Below are 18,099 nucleotides of genomic sequence, written 5' to 3'. Positions count from 1 at the left end.
GCAAAGCAGTAATCACTGAAGAACCTAGAATATGACATATTTTCAGTTGTTTCACACTTTTTTGTTATGTATATAATTCCACATGTGTTAATTCAGAGTTTTGATGCCTTCAGTGTGAATCTACAATTTTAGTCATGAAAATAAAGAAAACTCTTTGAATGAGAAGGTGTGTCCAAACTTTTGGTCTGTACTGTATGTCTGCACCACGATTTGCTGGAGTCTTTTGGGGCGTGGTTTGCCTTGGCTTCGATTGACAGGTCCATTTGCAAACTTTGTAACAGACCCCTATAAATTACTGTCTGGAGCCACTACAGTTCCCTCTGTTAAAGCTCATGCACACAAAGGTGTCCATTCAGTTTTTTTTTTTTTTTTTGCAGGTCGTATGCAGAACCATTCACTTCAATGGGGACACAAAAAATTTAAATGACTGTGTGCATTCCGTTTCCGTATTTTCGTTCTGGAAAAAATAAATAAAAATTAGAACATGTCCAATTATTGTCAGTGTTACAGACAAGGATAGGACTGTTCTATTAGGGGCGGGCTGTTCTGGTCCGCAAAATATGGAATGCACATGGCCGGTATCCGTGTTTTGCGGATCTGCAATTTATGGACTCTACGAGGGGAATTTATCACCCTTTCAACTCCTGAATTCTACCTTCAAAAAATACTTTTTGAGGTCACTTGCACAAAAATTCTAGTTTTGAAAAGTGGGTGGGGAATTGAGTGTGGTTAGCTGTGTTTCAAGTTCATTGAGTTTTTTTTTTACAAAAAGGTCCCAAAGCCACCGCGAGGGGAGTGCAGTATCGATGCATCCTTTGATAAATTTGGTACAAAGCACACCAACGCAGACTAAACTGATTTCCAATATTAGCCTCATGATATATTGTGGCCAATAAATCGGTAGGTGATGTCATTTGTCTGAAGACGTCATTTCGATCTGCTATCAAAAGGAACTAATAAAAAAAATATATAAAATTATAATATATCAACTTATTCCATTGCTCGTGGGCTGGAAGAATATTGTAGGTAGTTTAATCTACATCTACGTGATCAAAAGCCATTAGGAGATTGACAGTACTTCTGGCCTGTCCCAGCATTTTTACATGGTGCACTGAACTCAACTGGGTAGAAGAGACCAATCATGGACAGCATTGCTCGAAGGAAATTCATGCGCCAGGATCTTCAATCCGAAATGTGAATAAGTTCACCAAGCAGCAGGACCAGGTGACAAATCAGTTATAGAGCTAAATTTGACCCACCCTACAGTGCTAGATGTTATGGCAGTGAGTGCGGAACTGCGGTGTCAACCAACTGGTTTGACTCTGGGCTAAACCTAAGGGTGTTATTCTGGCAGTCCCCTGGTATTCACCCTCTAACCCCTGTACAGGGATCTGGACTTCGATGCAGGGGAGCCACCAGGCCGCTACCTCTTGGAGTTGTCCCGGTAATGGAGTCAGAGACACTGATGTGAAGCACCAAAAGATCAGGCAAAACTCATAGTCCTGACCTTGGCCTGTTAACTGACAAGCAGAGTTTATGTGAATATGTGGAACAGATCCAAACTCAGGGCTGGCAGCAGAGAATCACAACGGTAAATGTGTACAGGTCGAGTCAAGCAGGGTCAGAGTGCAGAAATAAGACAGACGTCGGCACATAGGCAGACAACAGAGAACAACACCTTAGCGAGGAACCAGACTGCTCAGGCGAGGAGGGAAACAGCACAGCACAGCATATATAGGAGGAGCCTAATTTGCAAACTGGAAACAGCCTAGCAGCACACAGGGCCAAGGAGGCTGTTAACCCTTGCAGTACTGCATTATGAGGTGAGGGTCAATGAAGAAACACAGGGTGAGTGGAGCAGCGACCATGCCTGCCCAAAATATCAAGGTGGTGTGCATTAGCTGCCAAGGTAACACCAGAAACGCAGCAACATTCCTCCAGTGCTATACTTATCCAATCCATTAAAAAAAAAAAAGAAAAAAAAAGAATGGAAGTACAGGGAAAGGGGGTCAGCAAATCCAAGGATGAGGTTATAGGGTAATAGTCTCATCGGACAACGTAGAGAAGGATTTGAACTTTTTAGACCACCCCAACTCCTTTTTCCAAATGTAGCCTTCCTTTCCATAAATCATTCCCACCAACTCAACTTGGATATATGAACCTTTCACTTTTTAAGTTCAGAGGCCTTTTCGGGCTGTAGGTTATTGAGAGAGTTGTCTGGCAAACTGGTTATCCAGTATCAATATCAGCAGTTATCCCCAAATAAATCTACTGTGGCCAACGGTGTAATCTCGCCATAGAGGGCAGGACTGGATTATATACAAGGGCAGCATGGGTGCAACAAGGATTAATAGAGTCTAGCCTCTAATATGGAGGCGGGCAAAAGGAGCCAATCCAACAGAAATTTAAAGGTCATCTGCTTCCGTGGACACTTTGCTTTTTTTTTTTTTATGTTTTATAAAACCTTCAAGATTATATCACTAATATGGTGAACCGTTATGTTCCTCTAGACAGCCATCTTCTTTTGATCAAGAGAATGAGTTCTTCATGGGTGTAACCGCTTCATCCATTCATATCATTAATGCTCTATATACTACATCCATTGGCTTTGTGGTAATGAGCTCCCTAAGATGATGGAAAAGACAGTGTGCACAAGGGGAGATTGCGTTGCACAGACCTAAATTCTTCACCACTTGGTTGAAACACCAACACATAAATCACTGACATAGGTGCATGTTGTGGGTGTAAACCTGGCCCTCAACCTCATCTTGAAGTCACATCGAACTTCCATGCCTCTAGTGCCGCCATCCAATCGCAAAGACCGAAGAACGCATAGTTTAAGAGCAGAAGTGTAGTGTGATTTATATTTTTAACATGACAGGGTTGTGAAAGTACAGAATACATAGGGTAGTCACATGGATTACTAGGTTACATGATCTTTAGAGGATAATTCAACTAGATCAGGCGCTTCAAGTAATAGATAGAGCACACAGGCAAGAGGCCAATCAATTAAGAGAAGTTTAGAGTAGAGGCCAAATTGCTTTTTATTCTTCGTCTTCTTGTCGTTGCCGGAAGGGACAGTTCTGGCGGTTCGGCTGGCGCCGCTGCCCCTGCTGCTGGCCGCGTTGTTTAGAAGGATTACGCTGCTGCTTTTGCTTTCTACGTGGTCGTTGCTGCTCACCCTGTGGATTGCGGTGCTGGTGGTAGCTGTCCTGTTGTAGTTCTTGTTGCTGTTGCTGCTGCTGCTGCTGCTCAATTATCTGCTGCTGTCTTAGAAGGTACTGCCGGTATTGATGCTGCACAACGATAACCCCATCACAGAAAGGTGGACTAAGCAACCAGCACCCTACAACACGCTCTACGGGTAGGCTCCTCACATTGGGAGACATCATTTCATTACCAACTTCGTGGGCCCCCGTTCATACCTCCTAGACTTCACGGTGGGCTTTTCAGATGGCTGTATTGCCCATTTAGACATTGCTATTTTCTCTACTGCCCTCTCCAAGGATTCAGTTCTACGTGTGGTGTAATGCAGACTGTAAAACATGGATTTAGACCGTTCTGTGTGTGCGTTTGTGGGGAACAATTCTTGGCACCTGGATGAAGCGCCACATGTGATGTGAAACAGTCAGCACGTCGGAGCTTGGATAGGGAGCCCTATTGCTAAAAAGGGTCTTATGTGATGGAATGATGGAACAAAAAAAACTTCAAAGTGGTGGTGAGAGTATCAACCTTTCATTTGCTATGATGAGCCACTTGAAGCATTAACAGCTTTGTCTTCTCTCACTTGTTTATTAGGTGGTGCCATTTGGGTACTGAACAGAACTGATTATCCACCGTACCTTTGCTTCTATCCTGTCTGAGCATTTCTTACACAAGAGTACCGAAGAGTCATTCATTCCCCCCTATCGATTGCACAAACTTACGACCAGAGGCAATTTGGCGCAGCAGCCCTGCCCCACTGCTTCCTGTAATGGGAACCATGCACACGAAGCTCCATCCTCTCATCTGACAGCCACAAAGGATCAGGAGGAAATTAAAGAGGCTTTCAGAGACCATAATATGGATGGCCTATCCTCAGGACAGAACATCAATATCAGATCAGTTTGGGGGGGGACGACGACGACAGGGGGGGGGGGGGGGGGGGGGGTCAGGATTCCTGTGACCCCGGCCGATCTGCTATTTGAAGAGTCTGAGGCCCTGCACCCTCTTTCTCCCCCGTTCAAGCACATCCCTGCACCAGAAAATGACCCTGTTGGTGTAGATTTCAGGTGTAATGGGAGCAGTTTTATGCATTGTTTTCTTCTGCCATAACAAGATGATACATTCCCCCAATGCTTAAAAATGATTTGCTCACTTATTATCTGGAGGTGGAACATATGGTGTGAGCAGACAGATATATATATATATATATATATATATATATATATATATATATATATATATATATATATATATATATATATATATATATATATATATATATATTTATATTTATTGTAAGGCCTGTTTGCAGTGTCTCTTCTTACTTCTTTAATCGTGAGCTGCCGGCAAAAGGACCTGTGGTGACATCACATGGTCCAAGTAATGTAATGTGATGTCACCACAGGTCCTTTAGCCGGCAGCTCATGATTAAAGAAGTAAGAAGAGGAGACCGCCAGCTACGCAATCAAGAGGAGAAGGTGAATTAATTATTTTTTAACCCTCAATTGACCACCTACTAAGCATTCTGTATTAAAGAATGCTATTAATTTTCCCTTATAACCATGTAATTAGGGAAAACTAACATCTACACACCACCTAACCCAAACCTGAACTTCAGTGAAGAAGTTTGGGCCTGGGTACCACAGTCAGTTTTTTATCACGCGCGTGCAAAATGCATTGCACCCTGAACAAATCCGTCACGCCCGTGTGAACTCAGCCTAATACCGCCAGCAGATGTAATCTGAGCGCTACGAGTATGCAGGTTTCTGGATGCTACAGCTTTACAATGAATGCAGCAATGCATTTAATAGGGGTTTCCAGGTTTTATGGAAATAAAGCTTAAAAGGACACTATGTGCAAACAAGTATACTGCATTTTGCCTAGCGCAGGGCAGGAGGGAGCAAGGCTGGTGTGGCTTAAAAAGACCCAGAATAGATCAAACACAGCCTTCAAGTTTTGCTATAATGATGTCCAGTCTAAGGTTTGCTTTGTGGGCTAAATACCTTGCAGCAAGCAGGACAGTAAGATTTATATTGCTGGTGTATCGTCTCTGAAGGACGAGGTCAGGACATAATGAACGGTTATACAATCACTTTCATTTACATAAAAGCAGAAAACCCTTTAAAAAGCGAGTCTGCAAGGAGAAACATCCCATACTGGCAGGACCACAACCTAGTGCTCAGTATTAGGGGTTGGTCCATCTCATACACTAGGGGGCATATCGCTAGGATATGTCCCCAATATCCAGAGGTGGGACCCGCAACCACCTCTCTAACGGAGCCCATGCATGGCCGCCCTCCATTCAATGGGACTGACGAACACAGTGGAGCAGTGCGCTCCAGTCATTTCAGCAGTTCAATAGAAATTAATGGAGGGCGGCCTTCACTTTTCAGGCTCCGTTCGGCACCTATCGGATATTGGGGATATATCCTAGCAATATGCCCACAATGTATGAGATAGGCCATCACCTTTAAGCATGATGTTAGCTGAGCAAGTGCAACAAAGAGGAGGACTCATGTGGGTGCTTGGATACCTACCTCTCTTGCGGAATCACTGCCGCCACCACCACCTCCTCCTCCTCCTCCTCTTCCACCAAGCCTGTCCTTCACCAGAGACCGGATAGCATTTAATGCAGTATCAACTATGGAGTCACTCGTTCTTCCTCCTGCAAAAGATCACAGGAACATGTATTCAGCAAAACCAACGAAACAAGTGGCTCCTTGTCCAAGTCTGCAGCTACTGATTTACATCTCTTGAAAAGAGAATCATACTTAGGGCTCATGCACACGGTCGCAATGCATGGGCACCGACTGTGGGGCAGCCGCATGCAGATCGCGGACCCATTAACTTGAATGGAGTCCGCGATCCACACTACTTTTTTGCGGTGCGGAGGCACGGACAGAAAACCCACAGAAGCACTCCGTAGAGCTTCTGTGCACTTCCGAGTCGTGCCTCCGTTCCGCATTTCTAAGATGGCAGGCCAATTCAAGTGAATGAGTCTGCGATCTGTGGTGCACACAGCTGATGCCTGTGTATTGCGGACCCCCTGACCCACAGCTCTGTCAGCTGAACAGTAAAAATAGTAGGAAAGAGAAAGAAAAACCAAATTCTTTTCACTGTGGAAATAGGCCTATTGCACACGACAATATGGATTTTTCAGTATTTTGTGGCCTGCAAAAAAAGGATCCGCCAAAAATACGGATGACGTTGTCTTCTGCGGAACAGCTGATAGAACAGTAATATCCTTGTCCGTTATGCGGACAAGAATAGGACATGTTCTATTTTTGAACGGAACGGAAATATGGAAAAGGAATGTATACGGTGTACATTCCGGTTTATTTGCGGACCCATTGAAATGAATGGTTCCGTATAAGAGAGAAAGAAAAAAAACTAAAAAAAAAACAAAACACACAAACACACCACGTTCGTGTGCAAGAGGCCTTAGGACAATGCAAAGGAAATATTTTTTTCTAAATTTTTAATTTTTTCCCCCAGCAGTATTAAAACACAAGGAAAATTTTTATAGATGTGGTATCGTTGTAATCGTAATGACCAAGAGAATGAAGCTGTCAAAACATCCTGGCTGCCGTTTCCTGCCCCCTTAGATGGAGAGCGCAGTCACTTGGACAGGCATACAGTGCATCTAAATGAGCAGGAGGTTTGTCCAAATGACTGGCTGGCTCCATGTAAGGGGGCGGGGCCAGCTGGGAGGGAGATCACATGATTGACAGATGGGCCGGAAGTCACGGGCAATATTGAAAAGAGAATGTAATTGGTAAGTTTTATATTGCTCTATCATTTAGCCGATCGGACAATCAGGGCTGTGGAGTCGGAGTCAATTTTGGGTACCTGGAGTCGGAGTCGGCAAAAAATGAACCGACTCCGACAAAATTTAAATTGGAATAAAAAAAAAAAAAAAAAAAAAAAAAAAAAAAAAAAAAAGAGCAAGTTTAAATGTCCGAATTCATAAACAGTTATAATTAATGACTTCTCTACTGTAAGAATAAAGGCCAATGCATGCAGTGCCTTACGTAACCGCAAAACAAACGCGTTCAGTGATGTGAAGAAGACTAATATAAACCATTTCTAGGTTTTACAGATTGTTTTTGGTTCATATAGATAAGCTTTGTTTTTGTTCTAAAACAACCAAATAATGTGGTTTGTATTTTTTTACTTGTAAAGTTCCTGCTGCTACTATCCAGCCACTTGATTAAAAAAATAAAAATAAAAAAAATGAATAAAAACTGTTGTTTTCATTGTGTTTGTCTTTTGCTTAAACTGTTCAATACAGTAGACTGTTGGCTTCCCAGCCAGTAGTCATTTGGTAATGACATGTATGTTGCCTTTCTTTCCTTCAAGGAATGTATAAAATACATTCGCATATTAAATACAGAGGAGTCGGGGAGTCAGAAGTACAAAAAACTGAGGAGTCGGAGCATTTATCTACCGACTCCACAGCCCTGCGGACAATACATGTCCCAGGGCAGTGAGTGAATAAGGGTATAATATAATATACATATATACACACACACACACACACACACACACACACTCTAGCAGTAGGACCCGGCTTAGCACGGGTATATTTTATTTAAAGTTTCTATGTGTCGTTAAGAGATACCGACAGTTTCCCCCATAACAGTGACCTCAACAGCGCGCCGCCCCTTTAAAAGTGGCTTTCACAGTAACCGCCCGTCCCTTTAATATCAGTGACCTCCACTGTGCCCGCCCCTTTAAGCAGTAAAGAAAAATGGCTGGGTTATTATGAAAACCTGAAGTAAAACTGTGTTTATGGCAGTTGGGATTTGAAAAGAAAGACTTGCAGGCTTGTATTGGCTAATCGGGGTCATTTTTCTGAAAATACCTCAGGAACGGTACGTCCTAGAGAGCTAATATCTCAGGAACGGTACGTCCTAGAGAGCCGAGACCCGGTCTAAAACCTTTTCAGACACCTGATGTACCCGTGTGCCATATATATATATATATATATCCCTGGTAAAGATTTGGCAACAGAGGCTTCAGCTGGAAACGCGGACACTTGCCTTGATATTCCTCCGGCTTGTTCTTGTTTGCTCCAAATACCTTGATTGTAGGGTACCCTCGTATCTCAAACTGACCACCCAACGCCTTGTGCTGATCGCAGTCCACGGCTCCCACCTTCACTATTCCCTGAAAAACGACAAGCATGGAGACACTAGGTAAGAGGTGGCATCTACAGTGCTTGTATAAGTGCCTGTACAGAAGTGGTGAATAGCGGACTGTTCCCATAAGATAAAACCCAACATCGACCCAAAAGATCATCCAGCAAAACCAGTCATCTCCGCCGATGAGGAGTGCCGACACCCAGGCACAGAAGGTTCGGTACTGGGATCTCTTGGCATTTTTTTTTTTTTTTGAGTTTCTACATTCTGCGTAACTTTAAAGGGTCACTGAGCTTTCACAAAACTTTTGATATAAAGTAGTGATATATCAAAGGTTTTGGTTGGTGGGGGTCTGAGTGCTGAGACCCTCACCGATAGTTAGAATGAGGAGAGAGAAGCCCTCACCTCACTGCAGGAGATGGGCTCACAGCAATATAAAGCCTATGTGAGGGCTTCTCTCTCCTCGTTCAAGTGATCTTCAGGGGTCTCAGCACTCAGACCCCCACCAACCAAAACCTTTGATATGTCATTACCAAAAGTTTTGTGAACGCTCAGTGACGTGTTAAAGGGCTTCTGTCACCCCACTAAAGTCATTTTTTTTGGGGCTAGTTAAATTCCTTATACTGCGATATATGAAAATATAATGGTGTTACTTTCCTTCAGCCGTTTCTTATAAAAACTAAGTTTTATAATATGTAAATCAGGTCTCTACCAGCAAGTAGGGCGTCTACTTGCTGGTAGCCGCCGCAAAAAATCGCCCCCCTCGTTGTGTTGATTGACAGGGCCAGCCGCGATCTCCGCCGGCCGGGCCTGTCAGCATTTCAAAAATCGCGCGCCTGTGTTCATTCGGCGCAGGCGCTCTGAGATGAGGAGGTTCGCCCCCTCAGAACTCCCTCAGTGCGCCTGCGCCGATGACGTCTTCTTTTTCGGTCATGTCATCAGCGCAGGCGCACTGAGGGAGCGAACCTCCTCATCTCAGAGCGCCTGCGCCGAATGAACACAGGCGCGCGATTTTTGAAATGCTGACAGGTCCGGCCGGCGGAGATCGCGGCTGGCCCTGTCAATCAACACAACGAGGGGGGCGGTTTTTTGCGGCGGCTACCAGCAAGTAGACACCATACTTGCTGGTAGAGACCTAATTTACATATTATAAAACTTTGTTTTTATAAGAAACGGCTGAAGGAAAGTAACACGATTATATTTTCATATATCGCAGTATAAGGAATTTAACTAGCCCAAAAAAAAAATGACTTTAGTGGGGAGACAAGCCCTGTAAAGTCTATAGCTAAATATTGTAAAGTCTACACGCACAGCGCTTCGCTTTTTGGCATTTCTTTGGGTCGATCAGTTACTTTAAAATGCAGCATGGTCTGGGTATGGCGATTTTCTGCCGTTTGTCCCATAGGCTACTGGACAGGACATCAAAAACACCTGAATAAAACAAGCTTTGACATTATCCCTTATCCACAGGATGGAGATAACTAACTGATCGTTGGGGTCCGACCTCAGGGAACCCCACTGATCAGGAGAACAGGGGTCCCATTTCTCTGATCTGATGGAGCAGCAGGTTGATCATGTTCTCTGCCCCCCATTCATTCTGGGACTTCTGGAAACAGCCAAGCGCTGTGCTCAGCTACCCTCAGCAGTCTCATAGAGAATTAATGGACAGGCAGAGCGTATGATCACCCTGCGGCTCCATCAGATCAGGGGAAGGGGACCCTTGTTCTCAAGATTGATCAGTGGGACCCCACCCAGTCAGCTTCAAAGCTTGACACAAGAATGCTTGAAATGCACGGCTTATGAGTATTCCCCATTTAACCATCAGACACTGTCTCGCACACAGACATTTACCTTCAAAGCAGTCGCAGCTTTCTTCCATTCAGGGGTCAGTCTCTGACAATGGCCGCACCTGTCAAAGGAAACCACAATATGTTATTTTCTCCGAACTAAACTAGTTCCTAAAAGGGGATTCATTTTCCATCACAATATACACTGCTCGTTTCCACAGTCATGCCATCGCTGTAACCCCTTTTATGCCGCGGTTAGCGCTGACCGCGACGTAGAAGTGGTTTGCGGCGGGTGAAGGAGCGCATCGGGTCCCCGCGCAGTTGTGGCGCGGACCCGATGTGTGACAAGGCAGCTTGATGCCGTACAGAGGCTGCCCAATGCCTTGCACGGCATCGGGACCTGCCTTCTACGGGTGCTGAGGAGATCCAGCCTGAAGCTGCGTCTCCTAGGCAACCTATTAGTGTACGAGTGCAATCCACTAACAGGCAATGCATTACAATACAGATGTATTGTAATGCATTGCAGAGGGGGATCAGACCCCAAAAGTTGAAATCCCAGAGTGGGACAGAAATTAAGTAAATACATTTTTTTATTATTATAATTAATAATAATAATAAAATACTAATTAGAAAAAACAAACAAAAACACACATTAGGTTTTGCCGCATCTGTAACGACCGGCTCTATAAATATATCACATGATCCACCCGTCTGATAAAAATAAGATAAAAACGGTGTCAAAAAAGCAATTTTTTTGTCACCTTACATCACAAAAAGTGTAATACCAAGTGATCAAAAAGTCATATGCACCCTAAAATAGTACCAATGAGCCCCCACATAAGACAGTCGCCAAAAAAAACCCATGGCTTTCAGAATATGGAGACACTAAAAAAATAAAAATATTTGGTATTATTGCGTCCGTAACAACCTGCTCTATAAAAATACCACATGATCTAACCTGTCAGATGAACTTTGTAAATAACAAAAAATAAAAACAGTGGCAAAACAGTTATTTTTTTTGTTACCTTGCCTCACAAAAAGTGTAATATAGGGCAACCAAAAATCATATGTATCCTAAAATAGTACCAACAAAACTGCCACCGTATCCCGTAGTTTCCAAAATGGGGTCACTTTTTTGGAGTTTCTACTCTAGGGGTGCATCAGGGGGGCTTCAAATGGGACATGGTGTCAAAAAAACCAATCCAGCAAAATCTGCCTTCCAAAAACCGTATAGCATTCCTTTCTGTGCCCCCTACCATGTGCCCGTACAGCAGTTTACAGAAACACCCCATATGTGGTCGTAAACTACAGAATCAGGGCAATAAATATTGAGTTTAGTTTGGCTGTTAACCCTTGCTTTGAAACTGGAAAAAATTATTAAAAAATAGAAAATCTGCTAAAAAAGTGAAATTCTGAAATTTCATCTCCATTTTCCATTAATTCTTGTGGAACACCTAAAGGGTTAACAACGTTTGTAAAACCAGTTTTGAATACCTTGAGGGGTGTAGTTTCTAAAATGGGGTCATTTTTGGGTGGTTTCCATTATGTAAGCCCCACAAAGTGACTTCAGACCTGAACTGGTCTTTAAAGGGAACCTGTCATCAACTTTATGCTGCTCATACTAACAGCAGTATAAAGTAGAGACGGGCGAGTTGATTTCAGCGGTCTATCATTTATAAGTTAAAAGTATGTGGTTGCCGAGAACCAACATCACAATCCTTGCAGACTGGGCCTGGGAAAGAGTCCTGGCCACCTGAGAAGAGTCCTGGTTACTCATGAATTCCTGCTCTCCTGCTGATGGCTGACAGTCTTCTACCTCGTTTTCTCCCTTTCTCTCTAGGAGAGAACTGTCCATCATCAGCAGGTGGGTGGAGAGCAGGAGATTATGGGATAACCAGGACTCTTCTCAGGTAGATCTGACTCTTTTCAAGGCCTGGGCTGCAATGATTATGATGCTGGTTCTCAGCAACCACTTACTTTTAGCTGATGAGTGACACCGCTGAAATCAGCATTTCTGTCACTACTTTATGCTGCCATCAGTCAGGTCAACATGAAGTTGATGACAGGTTCCCTTTAAAAAGTGGGTTTTGGATATTTTCTGAAAAAATTTCAAGATTTGCTTCTAAACTTCTAACGTCCCTAAAAGGCATTCACAAAATGATCCAGACATATGGGAAATGTAAAGTAATAACTATTATAGGAGGTATCACCATCTGTTTTAAAAGCAGAGAAAGCAAGATTTTTGGAAAGTTGCAAATTTTTTGGTAAATTTGGTATTAATTTTTTTTATAAATAAAAATGAAATATTTTGACTCAAATTTACCAGTGTCATGAAGTACAATATGTGACGAGGAAAACAATCTCAGAATGGCCTGGATAAGTGTTTTAAAGTGATCACCACATAAAGTGACATGTCAGATTAGCAAAAATCAGTCTGTGCTTAAAGGGAACCTGTCACCGGGATTTTGTGTAGAGCTGAGGACATGGGTTGCTAGATGGCCGCTAGCACATCCGCAATACTCAGTCCCCATAGCTCTGTGTGCTTTTATTGTGTAAAATAAAAAAACGATTTAATACATATGCAAATTAACCTGAGATGAGTCCTGTCCCTGACTCATCTAACGTACAGGACTCATCTCAGGTTAATTTGCATATGTATTAAATCGTTTTTTTTATTTTACACAATAAAAGCACACAGAGCTATGGGGACTGGGTATTGCGGATGTGCTAGCGGCCATCTAGCAACCCATGTCCTCAGCTCTATACACAAAATCCCGGTGACAGGTTCCCTTTAAAGGTAAAAAAAATGGCCCGGTCCTTAAGGGGTTAAAGTTGCCCACTACATTGACACTTCTAATGCCTACAAAGAAAATGCAATACCAGATATATCCTAAAGATAAAAACCATCTTCCCTAATCCTGCACAAGCCCTTTAATACTTAATCCACAGAATAGGGGATAACTATCTAATTGGTGGGGGGGGGTCTGAGCATTGGGACCCCCTACCAACCGATAGGCTCAGCATGCACGCTGCCTCTCCAATTATTCTCGATGGGACAGTTAGAGACAGCGGAGCACATCGCTCGGCATCTCCAGCAGACCCATACAGAATGAATGAACTGGCAGCATTCAGGCTCAACCACCAATTCATTCAGATGGGGGAACAGGATCTCCACCGATCAGATCCTGTGGACAGGGTAGAGGAGATCATGGAGGACTCATATCTTGGTCCTTTACCAAACCATCCGGGTACAGATTCAGTAGATGCTCAAGTTGCTCCATTGCATTTTTTTTGAATTTTTTGCAATTGTCCTGTTCATCTAAAATGAGACTTGTAAAAACAACCCCATTCAGATGTAGGGAACAGATTACCAGCGACTAGAGATGAGCGAACTTCTGTTTTAAGTTCGGCGTCTAAAGTTCGGGTTTGGATTAGCGGAGAATCCCGATCTGGATCCGGATATGGATTCCGACTTCCGTTGTGGTCCGTGGTAGCGGAATCAATAATCGGCCATTATTGATTCCGCTACCACGGACCACAACGGAAGTCGGAATCCATATCGGGAACCATATCGGGATTCTCCGCTAACCGGAAGCCGAACTTTAGACGCCGAACTTAAAACAGAAGTTCGCTCATCACTACCAGTGACAACCCTGCCCCGTGCGAATACCCCCTTACAAGAACTAGATCTTACCGGCTACCCGATTTGTTAAAATGACCACTGCCTGGGGATCCCGACCCCTGCCCCCTAATCTTTACATGCAAAGGGAGCAGGAATGGCTAAGTAATGGAGAGGGATACTTCACAGTATTGCTTCGCTGATACTAGCGTTACCCCAGCGGCCTGCAACCTAGCTGTTGTGGAATGACAACTCCCATCAAGCAGGGGGTTTTAGTTCTACAAAAGCCGGAGATACACAACTCTATGTCATACTCACCAGGGAGCGTAGAACTCCACCAGCCACAAGCTATCGCTCTGCAGAACTTCTCTGTTGAAATTTGAGGGTGTTAACGTCACGACATCATCGCTGGGAGAGTAGACGCCCTGCGCTGCGGCGAAGAGCACGCAAACGACTGCAACTGAAAGAAGATGTCATGTGAATACAATGGACGACAAAAGGGGCAAGATAAATCCTGACACAAGTGATTATATAATATATATATGGGGCTGTGCCTGTGACATTGCATCATTTGGAAGTGTCACATCTGGCAGTGTGTAAAGTAAACATGGCGGGTGGAGCAGTCGGACTGACAGGTCACAGTAATCTTATCAATTGTTTACTCCTAGGTATTTGTATCCATGCATGGTTTAACATACGCAAACACCGAGCAAATGCACAAAACGCAAAGTCACAGGCAATCCCCCCCGACATCAGGAACCTGTCTGTCATCCCACTTAAGATCACGTTCACACTGCAGCAAGCTGATCCGGCAGAAACGCTAACGGTCGGCCGAACCTGACATTTATGCTGGAAAGCAATAGGGATCTGGAGACGAACTACAGAATCCGGTAACGCCATATCCCCTATCTCTGCTGGATCGAAGCCTAAATCGAGTAGGAAAATTAGCAACAAATCCACGCGAGTTATACAGGGACCTGACGTGGATCTGCCACGGATTTCAGCCCATGAAAACCTCAGCACAAAGTGAGGCGCTGCAGAGATAAAACCCACACCGTGGGTCAGTTTCTGCCGCCAGATCTGTTTCCTGCAGTGTGTGGATGAGATTTACGGACATCGTCCCACCTTACAGCTGACATAATACACTTCAGATTTGCTCCCTGCCAAATCCTGGTGTAAAACCTGCAGCGCATCCGTCCTGTGTGCACATAACCCAAGCAACGTCGAACTGGTCCAAATTTCAGTTGCCAAACTGCACAGGAATCACTTAGAATTGACCTGAATGGGCAGGTCCTCTGCGAAACAAGAGCCGGCAATACACTGAACGCATCAGTGGACTAGCCCGTTCAGATTATGGGTCGGTGCTGTCCGCTCTACCCCGGGTCATGAACGTCACTCGTGTGAAGGAGCTCTTAGAGCTTCCTAATAGGTTTGGGGTCCTAAGCTGCCCATACACATCAGGCCCACCGAGAACAGCGGGTTTGGGCGACAGCCTCATGTGTGAGGAGGGGGAGCACCCGTTCTCAGCAGGATCGGCTGACTAGAGACTAAGGTGTCTAGCGGGTGACTACTCTGGACCTCCATGTCCTTGGGTAAACACCCCCTGGTCAGCGGAGAAGATCAAATCATCAGAGCAGTAATTCCGTCCCATTTTAGGGTCCATCTGCACAACCCAGCCGCCCCCAACAGCTGTAGTGAACGGAACCTGGAGCCCAAATTAGGTGACTGGATCCATATTACAGCAGAAGAAATTTGCTATTATAACCTGGAAGGTGCCAGGTCGTTGGCATGGCTGGTTGTTAGCAGTGGCATTGGCTGCAGATCCCCTGCCAAGTCTATAACACACAGAAGTCAGATCACGTGACAAGTGAAAGAGCCTGGGGAGGGCTGAGAAGATGCACTGGAGATGTCACTATAGAGACAGTCACAGGGGGCACAGGAGACGGTCTCTGAAGACAATAGAGGGCTACACATAGAATGCAAGACATAACCTATCGATAAGACAGACTAGACCGGCCGAGCGCCGATGTCCTTACCCGGCAGAATCCTGGCCATGGTCCCGTCTCGTCTCCTCCTCGGCTCAGTGTGCGGACTATCTGTCTGACTTCGGCTCAGCACTACGGAGCTACACTCTCACCTTCCGCCGTGTCCGCCGCCGATTGGCTGCTGCTAGGATTCCACCGTAATATAGCCAATCAGCGGCGGCCGGGTAGCGCAGCCGCCTGAGCCTCTCCCACTGCCTTCCTCTAGCAGGGGCGAGCTGGGCGGATCTGATTGGCTGGCCGATTGGGGCGGGGGCGGGGGTTTGTGATGTTCCAGAACGAAACGTGACGTCACCGAGCGCCTGAGAAGTTGAGAAGTTTTCTTGCGTTTTTCTTTTGTGCGTTGTTCTCCTGCCCTTTCCTCTTATCTCAGACCTGTCATTAGCCTCTTATCGGGCCTATCGCCTGGTGGGTGTGCTGCTTGGCAAAGGGCAGCCCTAGTGTAAAGAAACATGGCATCCGCAGATACGGGGAGGTGATAAACTGGGGGCTAAGCCAGATACATGGCTAAGCGCCTGTTCACACTTGCACCCTGGAATGTATACCTCAGGGCTGTGACGTATAAAGGTGTACTGTACCACATACATTGCCCATAGGATTCCGTATAACATACTGTATGTGTAACGCTGTATGGAATATACTTGCCATTTAACAGGAAAACGGTGATACCTCCTGGCCTCCCAAATAGTTGCCAACCGGAGAACAGCCCTAATTGCGGCGGCATCAGAAGCAGTTCCTGGCGCCTAACTGCGTACTGACGGGGCCTGCGGAAAAAGGGGTGTACGGGAGGATGTCATGGCAGTATTGGGTGTGGTGTGGGAAAATCATGGTGCTGTGCGCCTGCTACAACCTCCACCCTCCTGGACGGCGTGGAATAAAACAGCCAATAAAAGCCAACGTATAGCACCCCAAGGAGGTCTCCGTCAGGTGAACGATGCCCAATGGATGCTCTTGGTACATACCCTGTCAATCAGTGTCTGGCCCTGCAGAGCTCCTACCGCCCTCCCAGAATTCCAGAGGAGCTTGTATGGCCCATAAGACCCCTCATGCCGTTTAAGGCGCTCTCCATAAGGATATATAGTAAACCCCCCCCCCAAAAAAAACTGAGCTTGGCCTTTCACCCAGTTAAAGGGCTTGGCCCATCTTGTACATTGGGGGCATATCACTAGGATATGTCCCCAACAGAGGTCGCACTACATTTTTTTCCGGAAGAGTAAAAATACTCCTCTGACTATTTTTTAGGAGTATTTTTACCCGAGGAGGAGTATGAAAGTTGCGGTAATTCATATACACAATACATAGGCCTGCACTCACTCACATCTGCGTTGGAGCGTCTGTTGCAGATTCTGTTGAAAGACCAGACAAAGAAGCCTTGTATGCAGCACTTTGTTGTCCAGTAAAAAGACAGGAGTCTGAACGGATCCCATCATGGTCGGCGGAGTCTGTTTCGCTCTGTTCCCTGTCAGGCCTCTTGCACAGGACCATATGTATTTTTCTGTCCGCAAAAAACAGATCCTCAAAAAATACGGATGACGTCCGTGTGCATTCCGTATTTTAGCGAAACGGAACAGCTGGTCTCTAATAGAACAGTCCTCTCCTTGTCCATAATGCGGACAATAATAGGATGTGAACGGAAATACGGAATGCACACGGAGTAACTGTTGTTTTTTATACGGACCAATTGAAATAAATGGTTCCGTATATGGTCCATAAAAAAAAATGAATGAACACAGAAAGAATATACGTTCATGTGCATGAGGCCTTAGGCTGGCTTCACATAACGTTTTTGTTATACATTGAATGTACACCAAAAATTGTACGGTATATATGTTACCAGACGCCTCAGACAGACGCTATACTGCGGCGTCCGCCACCATAGAGTTATATAAGTATATATTCTTTAGCCTATACAGTTTTTTGCTGGACTTTGCAAGATGGAAAAACGTGGTAGACTACACATATTTTTATTTTGATGGATGCCGCCACAGTATGGCATCTGTCTGAGGCGTCCGTTAATGTATACGTTTTTTGTGTACATTAACCATTACCCGACCGCCTAACGCAGGATTGCGTCCTGGCGGCGGCCGTGTTATTCCTCCTGGACGCGCCGACGCGTCATCTCACGAGAGGCGAGATTTCCTGTGAACGCGTGCACACAGGAGCGCACATTCACAGGATCGGAAGGTAAACGAGTGGACCTACAGCCTGCCAGCGGCGATCATTCGCTGAAAGGCTGTAGATGCGATTTTTTTTAACCCCTGAAAGGTATATCAGATGCTGTTTTGATAACAGCGTCTAATATACCT

The 18,099-nt window shown here is 45.0% G+C and overlaps 1 protein-coding gene across 1 annotated transcript in view; it reads right to left on the bottom strand.

The window, feature by feature from the left end:
• PDIA6 (protein disulfide isomerase family A member 6) overlaps positions 1 to 15,932 on the bottom strand; it is a 33,450-nt gene extending 17,518 nt beyond the window's left edge. The window contains exons 1-5 of the mRNA XM_044290774.1: positions 15,788 to 15,932; positions 14,070 to 14,211; positions 10,197 to 10,254; positions 8,247 to 8,373; positions 5,742 to 5,869 (exon numbers count right to left, since the gene is read on the bottom strand). Of these exons, the coding sequence (XP_044146709.1) occupies positions 5,742 to 5,869; positions 8,247 to 8,373; positions 10,197 to 10,254; positions 14,070 to 14,211; positions 15,788 to 15,806 (474 nt within the window). The 5' untranslated portion in view covers positions 15,807 to 15,932. The remainder of the gene's footprint in view (positions 1 to 5,741; positions 5,870 to 8,246; positions 8,374 to 10,196; positions 10,255 to 14,069; positions 14,212 to 15,787) is intronic.
• Between the last annotated feature and the right edge of the window lie 2,167 nt (positions 15,933 to 18,099).

The sequence above is a fragment of the Bufo gargarizans genome, chromosome 4 (assembly GCF_014858855.1).
Source record: "Bufo gargarizans isolate SCDJY-AF-19 chromosome 4, ASM1485885v1, whole genome shotgun sequence".
NCBI classification, from domain to species: Eukaryota; Metazoa; Chordata; class Amphibia; order Anura; family Bufonidae; genus Bufo; species Bufo gargarizans.
This window is presented reverse-complemented; position numbering and strand designations above follow the sequence as displayed.